Here is a 22,537-nt window from a genome sequence, read left to right as displayed (position 1 = left end):
CCAGCCCCAAAGTATCTCCCCCAATCTGCATTGATGGAGGAGGAACTGGAGATAAGAGTGCAGGGGCGTTGATCCTAGAGGCTCTCTCTCTTCCTCTCTCCTTACTCCCACGTCCCTAGGTACTCCATATTCCCCACCCCCGTGGGCCATGCTTGTTTGTCACTAAACTGCCAGAGCCGAAGTGAGGGCCTCCCCTTCTTCCCCCCTCCAGATGCCCTGTCTTCTGCGGCTTCCCGCGGTCGGTGTCACTGCAGCACTACATGCGTCTCTTTTCTTTGCGTATGTAAAAAAATCTACACCATCATCTGCTTCTCTGTTGCTTCGGTCTAAGTTCAAGGGACCCCCCAAAAGATGCTGTAGCAGCCTTGTCTTCCCTCGCCCGTCCGATGACAGATGTCGTGTCTGGTGGTCCGCAAGCTTCCATGGGGGGGTGGGGGGGGAAGGAAAGACAGAGAGGAAGGGGTAGGCGCCGATGTCGAAAGAGAGGGGTGGGAGGGGCGTGTATGAAATGAGTGACCTAATATTCATCTCCATGGGAAATCAACTCTGTGTGGAAAGAATCTTCAAGGTGTGGAAAATGTCTCTTTCATGGAAGTGTTACGCTGGACAGTAGGAGGGTGTGGATGCATTAGAAGATACGGTGCAAACACCGGAACAACAACCAGCTATCTGTTCTTGCACGCGAATCAAAGATGCGTTTCTCTCAGACCAGGATGTGTATAACTCGCCGGCTGCAGCAACTTCAAGCTTGTTTTCTCGTTGGTGTTTTTTATTTTATGTTCCCTCTCTTTGCCTTTCTAGTCTGCTGGTTTTATCAAGTTTTTTTCCCCCGTTCCCTCAAAAGCTGGCCTGGACTCATGTCATTGCCTCTCTTGCTGACTTGTTTTATTTCTTTCTCGAATTCCATGTGGGACACTGAATAATTCTCGAGCTTTTGACTTGCCACCTGGGAAAGGTATTCATTAGCGGCCTTGGTTCAATAATTTCCTCTTTCTTCAAGACAGCAACGTCTCACAAGGAGGCGTGAAGAGAAAACAAGAACAAAATCTACCCCCGTCCATCAACTACATCTTATTTCCTCCTTTCTCTTTCTCCTCTGCCTCTCTCTCCTACGCACATCATCTAGGTTTCCATTCCAGTCAGCCTCGACGGAAGTCAGACTCGCTGAAGAAGGGAAAAAGGAAAAGCATAACGTCCTTGTCCTTCTCTGAAACGAGACAAGGACTTTGACGCATGGTCACGACGGCAACAGCATCAGCATCAGCAGCATCGAAGAAAGAGGCTTATCCCCCCTTCATCGACGAACGCGAAGCACAGCATCTCTCCAATCCCACATCTCTCCAAAGAAAAGATTGACCACACACACACACACACACACACACACACACACCGAAACAAGAAACAAACCAAAAAAGCCCAGTCCAGCCCCTCGCTTCCTGTAACAGGCGCGCCAAATCTTGCCCACACTAGCAGACACTGCTGCACGATCGAAGCCCACCACCTCATTGTCATCGCCTATTACACTACCTCACTTCTCGCTAGGCCTTTTGCCTTGATTTAGAGCAAGATCATCCGAGACGAAGTAATCTTTTGTGCAATCCACACACGATGCCCAGTCCGGCATACTTCGCAGAGGGAAGACGATATAGCCGCGTCGACCCGACATACGGTTACCCGGAACGTCAGCAACGACATCACTCGCATTCTACTGAAGCGCGGACATCAAACATGGCTGAACGAGAGAATGAAACGGATACACCTCCCCGCAAGCGCATTGCCGTCGCTGTAAGTCCTTGTTGTCTTTTCGTTATCCACTCTTTTGCTGCCAACCCTGATATGCTTTGCATCTGTTGCTTCAATTTCTTTCTCTCATATATGTTTCCTTGGTCTTGTGTTTCAAGTATGTTCCTATATCAAGAAAAGGAAACAGTCTTTGAAAATCTGGACTTTAGATGTTGGAGGACGTACGAAGCAAGGGAACTTGCATAACCGTTATTTAACGGAGTAGAAAGGGGAGAAGAAAAAAAGAAAGATCTGACAAGATTGACAGTGTGGCCGCTGCCGGAAGCGCAAGATTCGCTGCAGCGGAGATACGGGCAACGGACTTCCATGTCAGAACTGCAAGGCCGCCGGCGCCGAGTCCTGCATGTTTTTACGAGTAAGTGGAACAACCTCCATGGGGCCCTCGACGCTGCCCCCCGGAGTCCCGGACTAACACGCTTTCCAAAGGTCGCCTCGACAGAAGCTCCCTGGGTATCTACTGAAGCATCTTTCTCATACGACCTCAAGGCCGCGAGGGCATACCAAGCCCACCTGGGCACCTCCCCCATGACGTCGTCCCCGCCTCACCACTACACCTCCGACATTCACGACGGCCTTCCCCGCTACTCGTCAACATCGACTGGCTACTACGCCGGAAAGTACTACCCCTCTCCCGCAACTATGCCGAGCTGGTCCGGCACGCCGGGCTACTCAGACGACGCTGTGGACTACGGCCCCGCCGCGGTGACCACCATGGGATACCCGTACTCTTACCAGCAGGCCGCAGACACGAGCTACTACTACCGCGTAAACCCCGCCGCAAAGGTTACCGCAGCGGCACCGAGCGCGGGCGACTTATACGTCAACACGGCGGACGCTGTAGCGGCAGCGGGATATGCCTACACCACTAACGCCGGCTCAGTCACGCAGCTTCCCCACCGGCCCGCGACGACAGTGGCAGCGGCAGCGGTGCAGCAGAGCGAGGGCCAGAACTTCTCTTTTACTGGCGTCGCCGCCTCCTTGCCCCCCGCCGGCGACCGTCGACTCCCCGACCCTGCTACGCGTCAGCCCATCGCTAACGCAAACGTTCTATCCTACCGTACAGAAGGCGCCGCCGTCCCGTCCTCTACGGAGTCGACATCGACAAAGTCGTCCGGTAGCCCGACGTCTCAGACCTCCCCCATCTCAGACGTGACGAGCTACGGTACTTCGGGCCCCGGCAGCTCAGGAAGCTTCGAGACGTCGCCCGTGTCGGCGTACCCGCCTCCATCGCACACTCTCCCCTCCATGACGCAGCAGCAGCGTATTTCCAACGCTGAGTTGGCGGGATACCCACCGTGCACGACCAACAACAGCAGCGAGGCCATCTTCAGCGCTCCGGAAACGAGTCTCCGATCCGCGTCTGATTCCGATTTGAGCTACAAGTACACCGACGCCTCCACTGTGCCGTCAGGGGCAAGCAGAGACGGCAGCGGCCGTCGACGAAGCGGCGAGACCTCGAGTCCCACGTCCTCCTCGTCCTCAACTACCCCTGTCGCTGGTGGAGGCTCGCTTTCCAATGGGCAGCAGTACACCGTCACCACACCGTCTCCGGGCATGTACCCTGCCATGAGTCATCACGGAAGGCATCATATCAACCAGTACATGCTTTCCGAGGAGGTCGCGGCCGAGCATCATCAGCACCAGCATCACGGCCATCACCCTGGCCACGGCCACCACCACAGCAGTCGCCACCACTCGGGTCGCAGGTTTGCGGGTGGCTTGTCCGCCTCCTAGGTGGTATCATCTGCTCCGGCCGGCCGGCTAGAGTGCTTGATACCTACCTCACTATTGGTGGTGCCAGCAAATGGATCGGGGGCCCCCTTTTCACGATGGCACTTACCACTTGTTACAACATTTTTCGCTTGCTTTATTTTATTCATCCACTCCTTTCTTTGCATTTTCCGATCCAACAACAACTGCGACACGATCGTTCTCGCCAAATGAAGACACACACCATGACAGTCACCGGTGTGAGGGATACGAAGATCCGATAGAACGTCGCTAATCCGACCCTACTCGGTGAGGGCAATACAAGTCCAGACCATGAAAGAGCGAAAAACGTCACGGAGTTCCCCCAATGGACAATAAGAATACTATTCTGGGATAAGGGAAACCTGTAGCATAAGCCGTGGCGCACTCTCGACTCGCTGGGTTCCTGCACGACTTCATCAATACGAAACATCCCACACCAGGGAGATGCATACTCCAACGATGGATGAATGAGAGATACAATTTTGTCATTGAGGAAAAACGCCGCCTGTTCGTATGCTGTCGAAGCAGAGAACGCCACAGCCTTATCCCTCCTTCTCGTACGTCGTCGAAACAGATGACGCCTTTTGCAGGGGGGAAAGCTTCATTGGCAGATAGGGGCATACATCATCCCCCCCATTCTTCTCCAGCAGGAGGCGAGGTGGCTTGCAACGTGCAGGAACCGGGTTGAGGGTTTGTTTCTTCCCCGGTGAAGAGGGTGTGGTCTGCTGCATGTGTGCGGCTCAGCCTTGCTTGCCATTGCCCTTGCCATTGCCATCAAACGGTACGCAGCGACAACGACGACGTCTACGCCACCCGTCTACAGCCATTTCCGGAGGTATCATGGTGGGCGGGGAGAATTACAGCTTCTCCGGCAATGCGATGCAAGGTCTAGATTCGCTGACGAGGCTGTACTGAAGCCGTTGGGATATACTACCCAATGTGGTCTTGCATCCATCAATGGCATCTTGGGACGCATTTGTGTGTGTGTGTGTGTGTGGATGGTGGTTGTTATCGAGAACAAGACGGAGGGGAGGGAGGGCAAGAAACCGAATAGGATCACCTCGGGACCCCGGCGGCATGATGCAGCTATCCGACCCGGGACGCCCGCCCAGGAACCTCCCAACGCAGCCCCCCCTGACACCCGTCCAGTCACGTCCCGTTCTCTCCCTCCATTTCTCGCCTCGCAGGCTCGTACGCAGGTTCCCTCAATGGTGAGGAAACACCTCCAGGCAGGAGTTTCGAACCCCCCCCTGCCCTTCCTTTCCCTTCCCCTCTTCGGCCCCTCCTTTCGTGGTCCCCAGATGGGGACGAATTGCATTCTGCTCGCCCTCCTCCCCACTCCGTTTTTGGTATGGCTTGGGTCGTTGTGAGGGGAGAGGATTCCAGCCCGAAGAAGGGCATAATGTCGGCGAGGGCGTGGTTCATCATCCCTGGTTCCTCTCTTTTCAACAATTGTTTGAGGAATTGCTTCCCCTCCTCATCCTCTTCATTCCCTTGGGCTCATAGTTCGTGACCCTTCCACACAAACCATTTCTTACGTTACAATTCTTCACTCATTATGATCTCTTCTACCTCATTGCTCTTGGGTTGTTTACGTTGGGTAATCTTGTACCAGTCAGCATATTTTCCTTACGTCTTGTCCTTCTCTCTCATCTGCAAGCGATACAATGCTATCAGCAGTTGGTGTAATTTGATATGTCAGAGTGGAGGGGGCATTAGGATCACGGAACGGATGGATCTTCCTAAGATCTCGGGGGTCAGGAAGGACGGTGATACAAAAAAGAATGGCACTATGAATTCAGGGGCATTCATCATTGGTTGATACCTAGGGTAGGGGAATAAGGCCGGTTGGAGCTTGGAACGTGGTGCTTCAAAAAAAGATTGAGGATAATCAGGGGCATCGTTCAGGCTTATTTTGCTCTGGTGTCTACATGGCTTTACTTCACGGGACCATGGGGCGTTGGGATGGCTGCTTTATGTTGCTCTGTTTTACATTAGGGAGTCCCTGCCATGGCAGCCGCCCGCCATGGGTAAGGGGTCAGTATCATCTATCAAATCACCAAGGGTGGTCCGGTCTCTCAAGCCATCACCGGTTGGAAAATTCAAAAACTTACATCAAGTATCCGTTCCTCTTTCTTGTGTACCCCGTGTCCAGCGTGTGGAAGTCTCCGATGTGATACGCGGAGGAGTCTTGCATGTGTATCTGGCCAGAACTAGACAGGAATCATTGAGACCAAAAGAATTCATTCAAACAGCAGCCAAAGACAGAGTCCCGGCTAGAATTGGGGCAATGCCTTGCATAGTAGGCAGGATTCGGGCAAAATCAAATAATCTCTCTCATGGTACTTTTTCTTCGTGGTCTTCTCGTATGGATATTGGGTATGAACAACTGCTCCCCTCGTCTCAAACACGGGGGCCAAGAGGGATGATGTGTGCGCTGCACTTCTGGAAGCCTCTCTTTACAACTTTTCCTCCGGCTTCTCCTCAATCTCGCAGAACGCCTTGAATGTGACAAACTCATCATCTTCGTCACCCTCGGACTGCAACACCAACTCCGCCGTCGATCCAACAAAGAAGACGTTGCCCTCGGTGATCTTCTGCACCGTCGGACCGACAGCGATGGTGCCCCTGCCCGACGTGCAGATAACGATACTGGGACCCTCGATGGGCTCGAATGTGACCTTGGAGCCGTCGCCGTTCAAAAGCGACCGGACGACGCTGAACTCCTCAATGGGCGGATCATACAAGATGACGGCAGAGCCGGAGCTGTAGGCGGCGCGGTTGAGAGTGGCGTAGGGATACTCGGACGGAGACATCTTTTGCTCGTCAATGGGCGCGTAGTTGTAGGTGAGCATGTCGACGAGGGTGGGCACGTCCTTAAACTTGGGGGTGAAGCCGGCGCGGACGACGTTGTCTGAGGCGGCCATGCACTCGATGATGTCGCCGGAGAGGTAGGCGTGAATGTCGTCGGCGACAAGGAACATGGCCTCACCAGGCTCCATCTTGACGTAATTGAGGAAGAAGAGGACGAAAAGGCCAATATCTGCTCCGAATTCGGCGTGGTTGCTCAGGATCAACTCCGAGAGGGTCTCGCCATCTGTTGTGGGTACGCCGCCGCCGGCAAAGTCGCTGACTTTTGACTTGGCGAGGGCGACGAGCTTCTCCGTCTGCTTCTCAACTTCCTCGGGTGTGGCGGACAGAAGAGCGGCGAAAATATGCTGCAGAGCCTTCTTATTCCGGTCCTTGGTCTCGGGGTTCTCGGTCTCCTCCTCACCCTTGACGGTGTTGATGAACTCGTCGGCCTTGTCGTCGACGACTAGGCTCTTCAAGGGTGGGACTGTCGCGAGGAAATGTGAGATTTCGGAAAGTGGGCGGAATCCGCAGAGACCTTCGAAAGGGGTGATGGCAATGGCCATCTCGGGCTTGTGGTTGTCATCGGGATAGTTCTTGGGGTCGCGGGCGTGTAGCTGTTCGGCAAGCTTCTTATTCGGGTGGGCCTGTATCGAGAGGGCCTTGTTGATGGAGAGAACCTTGAAGAGGAAGGGGAGTTTCGAGCCATATTTGGAGGAAATGGGCGCGGAAAGGAGTTGCTGGTTGTCTTGGACAAGTTCGAGGAGGGTGCGACCAGACTGCAGGTCTTTTGAGGGGTTTGAGGGATGAGTGCCCATCCATAGCTACAAACACCAATTAACGATGCAAGAATACTTCACAGCATGAAGCTCACCTCTGCATACGGCTTCTCCGACTCGATGCTGAAGCCCTCAGCTGGTGTTGTGGCAGCAAAGCGCGCAGCTGCTGAGTCCTCTCCCTTCTTTCCCCATTCGTAGGAGTTCACTCCGCATTGGAGCTTGAACAGGGGCACTTGTAAGACCATTGTGACTGAACTGACGAGCCGAAAAACAGCACAAAGAAATCGAAAGGAGACAGTAAACAGAGGTATCAAGGGAGAGGCTAGATGCGACGACAACGTCGTACTAATAAGGTTGGGAGTGCGTATGCTCACCCCACCATTAGATTTGACGTCAGGGAGAGCTTCACTTGGAGGACCCCGCAGAATGGAGCCAGTACCTCCGGACCCCTCCAAACGATCAACAGGTCAGAGCACGGGCCCCGGGGGAGTGGTCGGGCCGCAGGGTGGAAGGCCATTTGAGAAGTCTTGATTGGCTTAGGCATACGATAAGAGCTATCGGCAAACCCACCTCGGTATTATACAACACCGCGGCGGATCTCAGCGGTGGCAGGCGCGTTAATGAGCCAATGAAGCTTCCAACTCTCCGCTTTCCTGCGCGTGGCCCGATACCGCCCGCATTCTGCCATCAGCATCTCCAAGATCCAAACACCTTGATTGCCATGGCATTCAGAGACCTGGCCAATTCAAAAGCTTGAATCATTGGCTTTTTCTTTTTTGGTCGCGTCATGGGCTAAGTTTTCTCGGTTGAGTTCTTTTTTGTTTCTTTAAATAGCGTCTTTGCGCCTAGATACCCCAGCAACACAAGAGAGAGAAAGAGCTCGAGGCAATCTCCAGCCTTGGAACCGAACGTGACCTAACTTGCGACAGCTGGCGGAGCAAAACCCAAGTGAACATTGCACTTTCCCTGTGAGTGCCTTCGTGCTTGCCTTCCCTGCTTGCACCTAGCTACCCTACCCCTACCTACCTGCATCAACTTCCTCCTTCTGGACATCTCTTCTCCCCTCCTCCCACCTTATCCTCTTCATCCTCTTCATCCTGCTCAACACCCAGTTATTCATCTCCATCATCAGGTTAAACCAGAACTGATATCAAAATGCTGCAGGGTCGAAAGAGCAAAGCCAAGAAGCCGACTCGCGGTGGTCGAATAGACAAGTCTACCACTGCCGACCCGACGCCCGGTAGCACATCTGCGAGCGTACTTGCGAGCACATCCTCTGCTCCGGCTGCCCGCAACGAGTCCACCTAGAAGAAGCGCGACACGCCCAAGGTTCAGCCCAGCCCTTTGGAGTCTTTGCAAGCCAAGATGTCTCAGCGAAACCGAAGCGGCCGCGGCTCAAATCGCAACAATGGCAGCGGCCATGGCGAAGAAGTGCAGCTATGGGAATCTGCCAAGGAGAAGATACACGAGGTTGTCAACGGTGTGAATCAAGAGAATGACAATTTGGCCGAGCTATTGAAGCTTGACAAGAAGGCAGCTATGGCTAGCATGGACGGCGGAAACCCATCAGGCAGCGATCTTAACAAGATGGAGCAGAACTGCCGTTCCGGTGTCAAGCTGTCGGAGAACAACTCCAACAACATCAAGAACCTCGTTGAACAGCTCAAAATTCTCAAGGCTGTGCAACAGGCCAAGGAAGCAGCAGAGGCTCCAGCAACAACCGGCGCCTCATCACGGACGGGCAGCTCGACCCGCAATCGAGACGCGGCAGCAGCAGCGCTCTACGACTTCGATGGAGCGGGGGACTCTCCCGTGCCTAGTCCCATTGGCGGAAGTTCACGCAAGTACGGCGACCGGGGTAGCAACCGCGACAGCATGCCCCCGAAGGCAGATAGCGTCGAGCCGCAGGGGTCCACGGGCTCCAACACGGCAGGCTCATCGTCAGGTGCCCTAGGGTCAAGCGCTTCTTCTGCAGCTCGAAGCAAGATCTCGTTCTCCAAAGGGGACAAGGTAGCCTTCAAGCGGAAGAAAGACGAGCCGCAGCAGGGGGAAGCACCGTATGACTGGATACTAGGTGAGGTGGTGGGCGTTATCGGCGAAGGCAAGAGCCGGCGGTACAAGTGCTTGGACGTGGAGCCGGAGGACAACGTCAAGCCGAAGGAGTACAAGACGTTTGCGTCGGGCATGATACCGATCCCGGCGGAGAACCAGACGCACAATCTCGCTAAGCTGGAGGCGGGCAGGATGGTCCTCGGGCTCTACCCGCAGACAACGGCATTTTACGCGGCAGACGTTGTCGGCACGGAGCCGGACGGCAAGACGGTCAATCTCAAGTTTCACGGCGAAAACGACTCATCGACTACGCATCAGGTGGAGCGGCGCTACGTGCTGGAGTATCGGCCCTGAGCCCCAAGAGGACAAGGGCCCCGAGATGCAGATGCACCAGATGATCCAGATCTGGTGATGCGGAGAATGAGAGGGCCAAACTCTCAAGTCGGGGAGCGCATGGCGTTAGCGAAGTGTTAGCGAGAGCCATGAGCGGGCGTTCGCTTAAAGTATTGAGTTGAGAAAGTGCGTATTGGCCGAGAGATCAACGGCCCGGACATGGGATATCTGGTGTATCGTCAAGCCTCATTAAACACACAAAAAGGGGACATGACGTGGCGGGTCGAAACGGAACTTAACATGCTTACTATGCATACAAGGCAGGGGTAGCAGCTAGCGGGTATCCGTACCAGTGACAGTATTAGTAGTACGGATAGAAATGACTATGAACGTTTAGATGCTTTGAGCCTTTGTCCCAGCTTTCTTACGTATTCGTAAGGTAAGGCCGGAATAACTGCAGACGAGTCATCTTTTGTTTGGTGGCTTTTAGGTCTGTCACTCATGACATGCGACTCGGATGTGTACATACATGCAATGATGCACTGATATGCGAGGCAAGGAGACGCTGCAATCAAACTATCAGAGGTTGGCTTCAAAGTGTCAAATTTCGCCCCTGACTCCGGCATGGCACGTGCATATATTTTTATTCGAATGCCGTGACTTGGCTAAGGCAGATATGGAGTGAAGTGGTGGTGTACCTGCAGGTCGCTAAATCTGCCCATTGGCTAGAGCAACAGCCACGATAACAAGGGGTTCGCGGTAGTCATAGATAGTTTTACAGAGGGATGGGAAGATATCATATTCGGTCCAGCTCTATCGGAAAAGACGCAAGAGCGAGAGTTGCGAAAAAGAAGTCAGATCGCGAGTCGAGCAATCAGATGGGAGACAAGAGAGAGGCAACCTGAAGGACACAGGGGTGAGGAAGGAACAAGTTAACAACCAAGAGACCCCTTGGGGCCCTTGCTGTTTGGGATCCACCTCAAAAAAAGGTACACGAGAAGGCTGATTGGCTCCGTGGCGGCTTGCATGTCTCCGTTTGAACTGGAGATGTTCTGGTGTGGGAGCGGGAGCGGGTACGTACCTGAAAACACCCGCGGACCTGCGTTTGAATCTCCGAGATGTTTTTTTACATACGCTGTTCTCGTACCTTGCCTAAGATGGATAGACCAGGGGGGGGCCATACAATCCGGATACCTCAGCGGAGGGGAAGAAAAAGAGACGAGAGTGCGACCATCGTGTCCCACAATAAAAACCTTTGGAAAAGGCATGGGCCCTGCGTTTGTTGTTGTTGACGATGATGACTGATGTGGACAGCGGTTCAGAGTTACGGAGTACTGGAGTTGAGCATGTCATGTGCAATGTGCATGCGCCCCGGAGCGAGCGCTGCATTGCTCGAGATTCAATATTTCCATCTAAACGTGATTGCGAATACAAGATGCGGCCCCTCTCCCTCCAATTGGGTCACCCGTTTCGCTTGAGAGAGTTACGAACCCGAGGCAACTTTTTGAATTGCTGATGTAACTACCCACAGTGTCATGGTCTCATAGTAGACGATGAGGTGAAGAGTGTTTGATGGGTCTGTGGTTTGGTCTGTGGTTCTGCCCGCCTGACCAAACGGCTGGGCTAAGAATTGACCCTCCTTGGGCAAACGGTTGAAACGCATGAGAAGCTGAGCCGCATATGCCCATTGCCATTGCCCATGTACCTATTCCACACGGCTACCCAAGACGACTGTTTTCTGGCCTGGTATCTGACAGATAATTCGGAAAAGGAGGTAGGCTGTACGCTCATGCCTCGCATCTGGAGTAAGCAGCAAGTATGCATTCTGTAGCATGACAGGTCCATAGGCGGTATTCTCGTATCTAATTAGTTAAGGTGCTTAGAGTATCTACACTAAAGCATCTGTCAAGAAGGTACGTTTCCTTAGTGAGCGCATCTCACTTCGTTTCGGATGACGGCTAGCATTAATCACAGCCCAAATATAGCTGTCAATTGGCCCGTTTCGATACTGTCTTGGCGTCGTTGCTCCCTCCCTGCCCAAGTCTGTATCCGTACGGAGTACGGAGTAGTGCTTCGCGTCTGCTGTCTCCCAGCCAGCCTTCGCACACGCCTCGGTCCCCATACGGTTGTACCACGTCCAACGTCCCACGTCGCCAATCCCACGTCCCACGTAACGCCCGAGCGAACGAAAGGCGGCTGCCCGGTCGCTGCAAAGTGGAAAGTGCCCAACTCCATTCGACCCCCAACCTCCGATCCCCGACCAGGTATCTATCTGTACGCCGCACAGCGCCTGCACCAACAACCACCACCATCACTTGCCAAAAGTACTACAGCAAATCGCAAAGTTGCTCTCGAATTTTTTTTTTGTGATAGCCTCTGCCATTCACCACACACTCCTTCTCTCTCTCGCAACTCTCCTTCGCTCATCCCCGGAAATCTTTCCCACCCCGACGACCGCCACGTCTTTGGATTAATTGCGCGCGACACTATCCGAACCGTCAATTTCGCCTGTCGTCCCCAAAGGTCCGACACGAGGGAATCCAGAGTCAGCGATCCATCATACGTTGCGACGTCCCCTTTAAGCCCGACACCGCACCACCGCCCAGTCGCCCCTCCCACCCTCGACAACAACACCGACCGATCGACTCAACCCCCTACTACCAAGAAACCCACGATAACAACACCCCAGCAGTCACAATGGGTGGTCAACTCTCAAAGATGATGGGCAAGATCTTCGGGTCAAAGGAGATGCGCCTGCTGATGCTGGGTCTCGACGCTGCCGGCAAGACCACCATCCTCTACAAGCTCAAGCTCGGCCAGGACGTCACCACCATTCCCACTGTCGGCTTCAACGTCGAGACCGTCACCTACAAGAACGTCAAGTTCAACGTCTGGGACGTCGGTGGTCAGGACAAGATCCGTCCCCTTTGGAGACATTACTTTAGCGGTGAGCTCTCGCCCGTCCTCTACTCATCTCAATTATGCCTTCCCCTCCGGGGGTTGTCTGTTCATTATGTAATTCAGTTGTGCTGACGATACCACCATCCTCCCACAGGAACCCAGGGTCTTATTTTCGTCATTGACTCGTCGGATCGCGCGAGAATCGAGGAGGCCAAGTCGGAATTGCACAGAATCATCAACGACCGCGAAATGAAGGACAGCTTGCTGCTGGTATTCGCCAACAAGCAGGACGTCAACGGAGGTAAGCCTAGATAAATCGTGCCCTTGATCCCAACGGGTGACCGCACCGCCCAGCGGTTCTCCCCCTCATTGGTCCTTCTTTTTGGACACGTTGGAAGACTGACCGTGTGTCCACAACCACAGCCATGAAGCCGCAAGAAGTCACCGAGGCCCTGAACCTTTCAAAGTTAAAAGACAAGGTCTGGTACGTTGTGCCCAGTTGCGCGACGACGGGCGAGGGCCTGCTCGAGGGTCTGGCTTGGCTGTCCAACAACGTCAAGGCACCGCCTGCCCCGGCCAAGAAGTAGACGACGAGACGAGCGGCGAATGTCTTCCTCATCCACTACCAATCCGACTCTTTCATGATTCACCGACTCACCGACAAATCCTCCAAGCCCACCGCCTATCTATCCCATCTTACCCATTTCCGATCCGTGTCCCACTCGAAAGAATGCGTACCGAGGCATCGAACGTCCCTGAACCGAGTCCGCCGGGTCGAAATTCCAGGTCCATCACAACACCCCGAGCATCCGCCGCGGCTCGGATGATGGACGGAGAGGGAAAAGATGTCTCTTGCAAGAACGCGCCGCCAGGAACCTACCTCGAAGAACAGGGCGATTCTTCTCTCATTATCCAATCCTCGGCAGCAATGGGATCCCCCAACTACACCAAGGCCTTTTCTTCTTCTTCTTCTTTACTAACTCAAACCTCTTGATGTAACGTTTTTTAACTACGCTGATATGGAGAAAAAGATGGAGAGAAAGGGGGAATCAGGGGGAAGAGCCAAAAAAGAAGGGAGCAGGATCGGCTTTCCCAACACATTATCATACGTTTTTCTTCCTCCCGTGGGCTGCTGCTAGCTTCTTTCTTCTTCTCGTCCTCCTTTCAACAGTTTCGTTTCTCTGGTTTCTCTGTTCCAATGTTGTTCTGAAATACCCGAGCTCTAGAAGGTGAAAGAAAAGAACGTGGTTTGTTTGGGGGCGGGGCCAAAAAGGCAGGTAGTGAGTGTTCTTTCTCTCTTCCTTTTTTTATTTTTTATTTTTTTATTTTTCTTATCTTCATAAGCTGTATTCAAATGATGTACAAGAAACTGTCCAAAGATTTCGCCCATCTGCGGTTCCCTCACCCGTCCATTCCATTCTTTCCGTGAAGCAGCTATCCTCTTGGAAGAGAAGTTGAGTACCTGCGCCATGTATGCCATCGCCGTGAGGCATGTGGACTGTCCATTCAAGTTCATACTAGCCCAGCCAGCTGGGCGAATCGGTCCATGTTCATCATCGTTATCATCATTCGTCAGGGGGCCCCAAGGGAGGCTAAGCTTCTTTTTCATCCAGCCGCACGAGGCTACCGATCTTTGGCAGCCAGTCATCTGTCTGACGCCCCCAGCCACGGCTCCTGCCGCTTGTATTGTGAGCCCTAGGCCGGTTTTTAGGCGCGCTAGTCAGATTTCTCCGAGCAAGCTCAGGGGTGGACAGGACGCCACCGGTCCCGAGAACCTAACCGATAGCCGGCTCCAGCAGAAATGGTGAGGTCTCGCCGGGTGGAGACGATCGATTCGTGAAATAGGTCATTTTACCGTTCCTACATTCGGACCATCTCACCCAGCCACGAGGACACCGACGACGGCAGCGACGACCAACGCCCCGATGCCGGCCTTGCGGCTCACGGCAGCAGTAGCAGCAGCGTTGTTGGCGGGTGCGACCATGATGGGTCTGTGCCAGCCGCAGTGTGTCGAGGTGCCTCGCGTCGCGCAGGAGTAGTACGTCGTCTGGTAGTATCCCATTTCGGCGAGGTTCGGCTCCGGACGGGGGGTTACGCCGGGGGCCGGGGGGATGAGGGAGGCGTAGTTTCTTGGGCCGGAATCTGCTGGGGTTTCTACTGCTGCTGCGGCGATGGCAGCGGCGGCGGCAACGGCTGCTTCGGTGGGGGCTGTGGTTGATGGCGGAAGGGAGGGTGAGGAGGAGGAGGAGGAGGAGGATGTTCGGTTGTGAGGGTTCTTGTGGAGGCGGGCTGGGCCCAGGCGGAGGGGTCGGCCTGATGCGCAGGGTGATGTGGAGTTGTGGTGCCCCGGCGAGGAGGAGGAGTTTGAGGGTGGGAATTTGGGAGTAAGGGTTGAGTAGATTGGGGATGGAGCTGGAGACTGGTTTGGGTTTGGGCGCGGGGAGGCGGGTATGCCTGTTGGGAAGAGGGCTGCGCCGGTGGTGGGGTGGAAGGGCTGGATTGGAGGTTGTTGTGTGTCTGGTGAGGATGTTGATGTTGGTGGGGGGTTTGTGGGTGTTGCTGGTGTTGCTGGGAGAGCTGCTGTTGATGTTGCGAGGAGGAGGAAGAGGAGCGAGAGAAAGAGGGTGAGATGAGAGAGGGGATGCATCGTGGGTTTGGTCGGTTGAAGTTGTCGATGGAGGGGTTTTTGGTGGATGGTTTATTAAGAGGAAGAGGGGGATGAGGTGAGTGAGACCGGCTCTCTTTTTGATATAATTCAGGTAGCAAATGAATGGGAATAGCTTCCAGAGGCTATTCGATGTTTAGAGAGTATGTGTGAGATTAGAAGAAAAGGTGGAATGAAGAGTCGAACAATGGGTGGTTGAACATTGACTGTCGACCAACGTCAGTGAGACAAGGAACAAAGTTTTGGGTGAAATTGGACCGGCCACGTTTGTGCCTTTATCACTTTTTTCGTCATTGTGGTTAGGTGGTTTGGGGGCGAGAAGCACCTGGAACATTTTGGTAGAAGGTGAGTCGTGACGCGAGAGACAGGAGAGAGTGGTAGGTGGTAATAGGTAGATGATGGATTGGAGGATTCTATCCTGCCCTTGGTATGCAGGAGGAGTCACTGGGGGTTCGCGTTCCAGAGGATGGATGGGTTGGGGTGGGTTGGGTGCGACTGGACTAAAGCGCGTTTGGCATGTCCATCAGGCACCGTTGTCTACCTTTCTAGAAGGCGAATCAGCCCTGACGAAGAAATTTGCTTGTTTCTTGTTTGGTGATTGCATGGTGTAGGTTGGTGGTTTGCGTGGTGTTACTGTCGCTTTATTTGCGTGCGTGTTTTAAGGTGTTGGTGTTGTGTGGGGAATGATTGGATGGGAGATCACTGTACGGTTTTTGGAGGTGTGCTTTGGGGGAGTAGTCGCTAGTGAAATGATTCGCGAATTCTGACTCTATTGGAAGCGATGACTTCGGATGGGAGACGACTCTAATGCAGCTACATCTAGGATTCTGGGTCAATGAGAACGAACCGGTCAAGGGGGTTTCTCGGATCAGGAGCCGATACCTGTGCCCCGTTCGATTGAGTACCTCTGCAAACACCGGGTTACGGCCCCACCGACAGCGGAAAGACCGACCGGGACCGGGCCCCATACTTCGGATCGTGGGCCCGTTCCCGTCATTATACACCGACGCGCCACATAACTTCAAACTGCACGGCGCCATTTCCAATTTCCCGCCTGACCCAAATGATTTCGCATGGAGCTCGCCGAAGATGCACATTGTGTTTACTTTGCGTACTGAAGAGTTACGTCACAAAACGCAAACGGCAACGGTCTCGCGTCGCCTGCTGAACCTGCCTTGAAGGGCGGCTGCAAGGCAGGCGGCATTCCCCCCTCGACCCATCCGTTCTTTCCTTCAAACAATTCAACACTTTAACACATTCAAAAATCATAATAGACCGGCTGCTCTACTAGCCTTCCAATCAACAGTTAAAAGTGGTCCATGAGACAGAAAGAGAACCAAAAAGAGTTCACCCCTCCCGGTGGCGAGCTGGGGGCTACGTTTCTCGGTGCATATCCTGGAACTTGCACACGGGACCTCTAGCCTTCACCGATTAGGCTTGTGGACTTGAATCACTCCACCACCCAGCCAGTTTTGACCTGACCCCCAAAGGGGCGCCTGCTGGCTGGTGACAGGAATTGCGTTGAGGGGGGTAATAAAGGCTTCTTGTGGTCGGTACGTCATGTGGCCATTTGATGCCTTGGAATAAACAGAGGATAGTTTAGCCGTCTACCGAGTAGGCTACTAGTGAGTTTTTAATGCAGTTTCTTTCTAAATTCCACCGCACTCCCTTGCCTGATCCGTCTCCTTCTATCGTCCTTCAAGCCTTTCCCAACAAGTCAAATGCATCGCGGATCACATCGTTCTCGTAGCTGAATCTTTCCAGGTCTTCCGTGGTCTCTGCCACCGCCGTCAAAAGAGTGATGATTAGCACAGCTTCTTGTAGGATAGATCAAGGGTAATCCTCACGCGGGACGTCACCGTCAAAGTACTGCCGCTGCTCCTCGGAAACACGGGTCGGATCCCACTGATGCTGTGATGACGCGGTCTGCGTCGCGGCCACGCGCTTCAGTCGCAGCTGGTTGAACATATCCAGTCGGGTCGAGATCTCGTCTTTCGAGGTCATATTTGACAATAGCACGCCTAGCGCCGCTGCGTCCTCGATCGCCATGGCTGCACCTTGAGCGCGCACTAGGTGGGCACAAAAAATCATCGTCAGCCTTCATGAAGACTCTGAATTGAAGAGTTTTGCTGATATCTGCTATTGTTACAGTTTCCTCTGCTTACCTGGGGGCATGGGATGCGCGGCGTCTCCTATGAGGACCACCCGGCCCCGGACGAGCCTGTCGAGAGGCTTGCGGGTGAAGACTTTCCACTGTCCGACGCCTCTTGCACGACTGTGATGAAGAAGAAGAAATTGCATTGGTCAATGAGACTTCCAGGCTTTGAATAGTCGGGACCTTGAAACTTACGTGCAGATGGATTGCACAGGTTTCGGAAACTCCTCGACAACCTTATAGACAAAGTCGTCTCTTACTGAAAGGTCGTTGCCTTGGTAGTAGGAGGTGAGTAGAGAGCCCCCCTACGAACGCTTGGCCTGAGAGTCACTTACCTTCTGAATCAATGGCTAGTTCAGGAGGGTACAGCAAGCCGATGTTTTGGAGAGAGCCACTGTGATTGAAGGAACCATTAGCCTTAAGCGATACGAGGGGGGGTTAACCTGTGCAACACTACCCTCGGCATCCGTAGATAACGGCACTTCGCATGGTACCATAGCTGATACGGATCGAGGCCAACCCATCTTTGAAGAACGCTACAACTTCCGGGTCATCGCGGAGGTCCTCTACGGGGGCCATCAATCGGAGCATCGACATGTAGTGCTGCGCTTCCGGGGCATCGTCCACGACCTTTGAGATGAAGGAAGACTGGAACCAAGATCAGTCATCATTGGGCTCTTCATCTCGAAACATAGCTTTCGGGGAGTTCATGATGGGAACGTACTCGTATGCCATCGGCCGCGATGATTAGATCCTTCTGGACGCTCGCATCACCTTCAAAGTGTATCGTTCCGTCGATATCAACGTCAGATACCTTAACGCCGAGATTCAGGCGAGCAACGCTCCTTCTCGTTGGAGTCGGCTCCGTGGCTAGGACCTTGAGCTCATTGTGAAGATCAATGCGGTGGAAAAAGAGCCAGGGGGCGCCGTATCTGGGGGTGTAGTCGGTGCATGTCACCATTCGCGTTTTGTCAATGTTGTTGGGATCGTCGTAGTATAAGTACTTTTTCCCATACATGTTAGCATCAGCAAGGCGGAAATCATTTAATTGTTTAAGTGATCCTGAGTAGTCATGGAGAAACCTACCTTCTCCGCGGTAGTGGCTCTGGCCCGTTCAAAGTCGAATCCGTAGTAGTTGAGCACTCTCGCGGAGTTGGGAGGCGTCGAGATTGCAGCTCCCACCTCGCTCTTGAATTGTGATCTCTCATAAATCTGTAGAAAATCCCAAGGTCTCAGTGGATTTTCGATGAAGGGGGCAAGTTTCATTGTCTCCAGGCTCACCTCGACATCGTGGCCGCTCTCCAACAGGGCGATGGCCGCCATCAAACCCCCAATACCCGCTCCAATGATGCCGATATGAAGTCTCTGGCTCGCTTCCTTAGGATGAAGAGTCTTTCGAGGTGGAAGCCTCCATTTCTCATCTCGTGTGTTGCAATAAGACGTCATGCTGGTGGAAGGTACGGGTATGCTTGGCGGATGGGAGTAAGTCGATGCCAAGACAAAAAGACTATCTTGGGATTTTGGGATAATCAAGCTTGTACGAGCTAGCTTTCAGGAGTAACGTTGGCTTACAAAGAAGATCCTTGACATTTCTTATGTTGACGTAAGACCGCTGCTTCCCTTCGGCTTGGAGGGGTCATCCGGAGGTGGAGAGCCGAGCCGGCGATCTTAGTACGGTACGGGGCAAGCTAGTTCGGCTCCGCTGCACCACCTTCCGAAGATGCTGCTAATGTTACTTTGCACAACTACTCCGGGAGGTATGGACTTCAGGGAAGTGAGGAGAAACGGATTTAATGAGGCGAAGGTGTCGTGCATCTCGTGTAAGTCATGGCTTGACGTTTTAATCAATGAGCAGTCCCGAAATTGTATCGGGTGTCTTTGATACATCTCAATACCTAAAAGGGGAATTAGTTCATGAATTCCTCACTTTGGAATCTTGGAATATGTTCCTCGAAAGTGCTCATTCCATGATACTCAAATCATTGACAGGGAGAAGCTGAGATGCCAAGCTGGTTCAATCCACATTACAATACAATTGAACAATGCTCGGGGAACCGCAAATGACAATGCAAGAACATGGGACCTCTTTCTATATTGATCATAAGGTAAGCTAACCTATGAAAGGCGACACCACACCACAGGCCCCGAGCCAACTAGTGGGATATAGCCGATCGGTGTTCCGTCCCCGGAAATCTACTCAGTTGCCAACTGCCGACTTCAACCAGAAGATCGGGAGGAAGCATTGACACAAACTTCCTGCTCACCGACGAGACACTCAATCACCAAAGTTCGTACTTCACCCTTCTTTCTTCCCGGGCAGGATCTCATGGACCGGACGTCATGAGCCGAATACTTTCCCTAGACCATCTAACAACAAGCAAACCTCCTCAACACCACCCGGCATTCTCAATCCCCTCCAATTCTTCTCAACTATCCCCTTCACCAACCTCATCACACCCACCGTATCCTCAAGAGTCACGTACTCCTCTTCCGCTCCGGTGCCACGCAGTATAAGACAGACATTCCTGTCTAATACCTGATACTCTTGCACATCCTCCTCAATGTCCAACACCAAGACAGCAGTCGCGTCGACACCATATCCTGGCCCGGAATACCGCCTCATACCCGTCAACGTCGATGTCTCCCGCAGAGAAATCCGCCGTCCAACTCTCCAAAGAAGAATACCAGCATCCCGAACAGCAACACAATAAACCCCACACAACGTTCCAGGTTCGTACCGTCTCGCCGCACGAAGAACCCTCCCGGCCCTCCAAACTGCGCTTCGCTCCTCCAGCCCCCCACCGCTTCCTGAATCCATTCTGTTGATACGTTGCGACAGCGGAGGTGACACACCAGCACCACGCAGTTCATCCCCATTCAGCGACATCGAGATATACATATGTAGAACCTCAGACATCATCTCCACGCCAGAGGATACCTCCCACCCCGCCGCTCGGAAAGACGAATCAAAGAGCTTGAGCATCGAAGTTAGCTCCAACCGCCGCGAGGATAAGATCATGGTGCTCCATTGCCCGTGGCCGCTGATAGCCTTCAGCTGACGGCATTCTTCAATGAGCACCCAGAGACCGGCATAAAAGCCCAGGATAACGAAGTCCTCATCGACCATACCCTGGTGGTGTGATCTAGCAACCAGCGTCGGATCACCCATCACCTCCTTCAAAGACAGAACTAGCGGTAGCGAGGAGGCTGCAGAAGAAGAGGAAAGAGATATCGTTGACCCTGGAGTCAACCGCCTCATCTCCTCCCTCCATCGCACCGCTGACTCGGCTCTCCACACCCTCCCCGGCGCAGGAAAGGGAATCCTCATGTCCCCGTACCTCGCCATACCCCTGATCCCATGCGCCATACCGACATGGCTATCCATGATATAAGCAGCATACACTAGCCTCCTTCTCGCCTCGCGTGCAGACCATTTCAGCCAAACGTCCTCAAGCAGCCCATCATCCAGTGTAGAAAGATTCTGGAGCTGATAGAGGGTCTGGTCCCCCTCCATCGCCCCCTGAAGATGTCCACCATTCTTGATCATCACCTGCATACACCCAGAACAGGCCTCCGCAAAGGCAACTTTACGCTGGACGCCGCTGAAGAAGGCGATTTGCTGCTGGAGGAAGAAGGCCTGGGATCGGCTTATATCGCAGAGGTTGGCGTTGTTTTCTTCCCACTATCAATCTCATCAGTAACTCAACAATGGGGGAGCATGTTTCCCTTCCCGTTCGGAAAATGAAAAGAGACATCGAGGAACGCCAAGGAAGACACTTACACTCCGAAAAGAAGAAACCCTCACAACATCCTGCATCGCGTAACCAAATTTCCTTGCAACGGCCGAACCAGCCCTGACGGCACCCATTGCGGCCAAGGCACCCAGCAACTCCGGACTCTGCCGGTCAAGCCGCAGCGTAGGAAGATGCACTACATCGTTGATCCTGGCATCCGTCGACGGAGACGACGGGACTCCCCAACACTCGCGAGCATACACGTCTAGAAGCGCGTCAAGCGCTCCGACTGACGGGAAAGCAGCCAAGACGGGCCCAGCATTGGCGCGAGAGGTGTTGTCGAGAATCATACCGACAATGGCGTCCCGCGCCGCTGTCGAGAAGGATAGACCGGCAAGACCACAGCCACCATCATCAAAGGAAGGTGCTCCCAGCGTCCGCGGTGTCCTCCCAGCCTTCAAACTCTCCTCGTCCGCAGCGAGGTGCGGCCTCTCCATCTCGCTGTTCTCGCTGCTCGAAGGCTCCCAGGACCCCGTACCGCGGCTCTCCGGGGTTGTGGGAGGCGACATGGGCAAGCCGCCAAAGCCTTCGACGTTGCCGTTCCGCATCTCCTCCCCAGGAGCGGATTCCAACCCATCCGTCACAACTGCATCTGTCCGAGTCTGCAGGTACGTCAAATCCGTCATTGCGAGATCCCACTCCGCGCCAAAGAGGAAATCCTCATCCATGACCGCGTCGAGGATATCTTGGCCAGCCAGCCGCGTTTGCGTGTACTCCTCTTGTATATACACAGCCTGATCCTCACGCAACGAACCAGAACCGGCCCCGACTTCAACGCAACTCTCCCCCTCAACCTCACACAAAATTCCCCGTCCAACACACCTTGTACAAGGCTTCCTCTCAGAACACTTTACCTTGGCAACCTTACACCCCTTACAGGCCAGCCTAACCCGCTCGCTCCCTTCAACCTCCAACGACAACACATCATCGCCCTCCCCTTCCACGACAGCCACCGCCGTCTCATACTCAGACCCAGGCCTAGCTCCACCACCGCCACCACCACCGTGCATATTCCCCTCATGCCTCCTCAAAACATCGAACCTTCCAAACCCCTTGCCGCAGATTCTACACATATACGGCCTCTGCTTGGTATGCACAGACCTGACATGGCGGGCGAGGTGCTCCGTACGGTGATAACGACGTCGACATCGAGAACACTGGTAGAGAGCTTGTCCCTCCCCTTCTACTTCTCTGCCAGTCGTCATCGTACGAGGTTTCGAAATTCCAAGATGTCAAAAGATCTGAACGTGGACCCTACTGACACATAGGGTTCGCAAACGTGAAAGTTTATGATAGTAACGAGAATAAGCTTCACCCGTTTGGCATGTAAAATCAAAACTCAAGACGAACTACCAAACTCACAGGGATCCTTTACTGCTCAGGGGACACAGGGTTATCGGCTGTGCCCAAGTCGGCGTTTTCGCCGGACCAAACACCGACCACCCCAGCGGAC

At 53.6% G+C, this 22,537-nt stretch overlaps 9 protein-coding genes across 9 annotated transcripts; 4 read left to right on the top strand and 5 right to left on the bottom strand.

Annotated features, from left to right (window-relative positions):
- Positions 1–476: 476 nt before the first annotated feature.
- On the top strand, positions 477–1,390 carry BDP55DRAFT_664738 (uncharacterized protein; the record flags this gene model as incomplete). Its single annotated transcript, XM_060574973.1, has 1 exon — positions 477–1,390. A coding segment is annotated over exon 1 (227 nt), but the record flags the coding sequence as incomplete, so codon positions are not given.
- On the top strand, positions 1,267–3,701 carry BDP55DRAFT_159066 (uncharacterized protein). The gene is made up of 3 exons (XM_060565661.1): positions 1,267–1,785; positions 2,051–2,158; positions 2,230–3,701. The coding sequence occupies exons 1-3, from the start codon at positions 1,609–1,611 to the stop codon at positions 3,535–3,537; spliced, it is 1,593 nt and encodes a 530-aa protein (XP_060429152.1). The 5' UTR covers positions 1,267–1,608; the 3' UTR covers positions 3,538–3,701.
- Positions 3,702–6,014: 2,313 nt separating this feature from the next.
- BDP55DRAFT_632324 (phosphomannose isomerase type I) lies at positions 6,015–7,429 on the bottom strand (the record flags this gene model as incomplete). The annotated part of the gene is made up of 2 exons (XM_060572406.1): positions 6,015–7,229; positions 7,280–7,429. The coding sequence occupies 2 exons, from the start codon at positions 7,427–7,429 to the stop codon at positions 6,015–6,017; spliced, it is 1,365 nt and encodes a 454-aa protein (XP_060429151.1).
- Positions 7,430–8,549: 1,120 nt separating this feature from the next.
- Positions 8,550–9,590, top strand: BDP55DRAFT_632323 (SAGA-associated factor 29; the record flags this gene model as incomplete). The annotated part of the gene is made up of 1 exon (XM_060572405.1): positions 8,550–9,590. One exon carries the CDS (start codon positions 8,550–8,552, stop codon positions 9,588–9,590), a length of 1,041 nt encoding a protein of 346 aa, XP_060429150.1.
- Positions 9,591–12,266: 2,676 nt separating this feature from the next.
- Positions 12,267–13,057, top strand: BDP55DRAFT_694127 (ADP-ribosylation factor family protein; the record flags this gene model as incomplete). The annotated part of the gene is made up of 3 exons (XM_060577311.1): positions 12,267–12,516; positions 12,625–12,771; positions 12,894–13,057. 3 exons carry the CDS (start codon positions 12,267–12,269, stop codon positions 13,055–13,057), a joined length of 561 nt encoding a protein of 186 aa, XP_060429149.1.
- A 1,289-nt stretch (positions 13,058–14,346) lies between these two features.
- BDP55DRAFT_632321 (uncharacterized protein) lies at positions 14,347–15,117 on the bottom strand (the record flags this gene model as incomplete). Its single annotated transcript, XM_060572404.1, has 1 exon — positions 14,347–15,117. One exon carries the CDS (start codon positions 15,115–15,117, stop codon positions 14,347–14,349), a length of 771 nt encoding a protein of 256 aa, XP_060429148.1.
- Positions 15,118–16,704: 1,587 nt separating this feature from the next.
- BDP55DRAFT_159015 (uncharacterized protein) lies at positions 16,705–17,671 on the bottom strand. The gene is made up of 3 exons (XM_060565659.1): positions 17,301–17,671; positions 16,983–17,204; positions 16,705–16,913 (listed from the first exon to the last, which is right to left on the bottom strand). The coding sequence occupies exons 1-3, from the start codon at positions 17,434–17,436 to the stop codon at positions 16,834–16,836; spliced, it is 438 nt and encodes a 145-aa protein (XP_060429147.1). The 5' UTR covers positions 17,437–17,671; the 3' UTR covers positions 16,705–16,833.
- BDP55DRAFT_694126 (uncharacterized protein) lies at positions 17,482–18,613 on the bottom strand (the record flags this gene model as incomplete). The annotated part of the gene is made up of 6 exons (XM_060577310.1): positions 17,482–17,564; positions 17,626–17,684; positions 17,748–17,938; positions 18,015–18,293; positions 18,377–18,502; positions 18,572–18,613. The coding sequence occupies 6 exons, from the start codon at positions 18,611–18,613 to the stop codon at positions 17,482–17,484; spliced, it is 780 nt and encodes a 259-aa protein (XP_060429146.1).
- Positions 18,614–19,416: 803 nt separating this feature from the next.
- Positions 19,417–22,395, bottom strand: BDP55DRAFT_744757 (uncharacterized protein). Its single transcript, XM_060580523.1, has 2 exons — positions 21,072–22,395; positions 19,417–20,972 (listed from the first exon to the last, which is right to left on the bottom strand). Exons 1-2 carry the CDS (start codon positions 22,287–22,289, stop codon positions 19,629–19,631), a joined length of 2,562 nt encoding a protein of 853 aa, XP_060429145.1. The 5' UTR covers positions 22,290–22,395; the 3' UTR covers positions 19,417–19,628.
- Between the last annotated feature and the right edge of the window lie 142 nt (positions 22,396–22,537).

The sequence above is a fragment of the Colletotrichum godetiae genome, assembly GCF_030913485.1.
Source record: "Colletotrichum godetiae strain CBS 193.32 chromosome Unknown BDP55scaffold_22, whole genome shotgun sequence".
Taxonomy (NCBI): Eukaryota; Fungi; Ascomycota; class Sordariomycetes; order Glomerellales; family Glomerellaceae; genus Colletotrichum; species Colletotrichum godetiae.
This window is presented reverse-complemented; position numbering and strand designations above follow the sequence as displayed.

Bases quoted from the DNA above. Each gene is read 5' to 3' on its own strand.
- BDP55DRAFT_159066 (XM_060565661.1), top strand. From the start codon at position 1,609: ATGCCCAGTCCGGCATACTTCGCAGAGGGAAGACGATATAGCCGCGTC. The intron at 1,786-2,050 runs GTAAGTCCTTGT...CAAGATTGACAG, and splicing joins GCAAGCGCATTGCCGTCGCT to TGTGGCCGCTGCCGGAAGCG. The intron at 2,159-2,229 runs GTAAGTGGAACA...CGCTTTCCAAAG, and splicing joins AGTCCTGCATGTTTTTACGA to GTCGCCTCGACAGAAGCTCC.
- BDP55DRAFT_159015 (XM_060565659.1), bottom strand. From the start codon at position 17,436: ATGCAATTTCTTCTTCTTCATCACAGTCGTGCAAGAGGCGTCGGACAG. The intron at 17,205-17,300 runs GTAAGCAGAGGA...GTGCCCACCTAG, and splicing joins CGCGCATCCCATGCCCCCAG to TGCGCGCTCAAGGTGCAGCC. The intron at 16,914-16,982 runs GTGAGGATTACC...CGGCGGTGGCAG, and splicing joins CTTTGACGGTGACGTCCCGC to AGACCACGGAAGACCTGGAA.
- BDP55DRAFT_744757 (XM_060580523.1), bottom strand. From the start codon at position 22,289: ATGACGACTGGCAGAGAAGTAGAAGGGGAGGGACAAGCTCTCTACCAG. The intron at 20,973-21,071 runs GTAAGTGTCTTC...TGAGATTGATAG, and splicing joins GGGTTTCTTCTTTTCGGAGT to TGGGAAGAAAACAACGCCAA.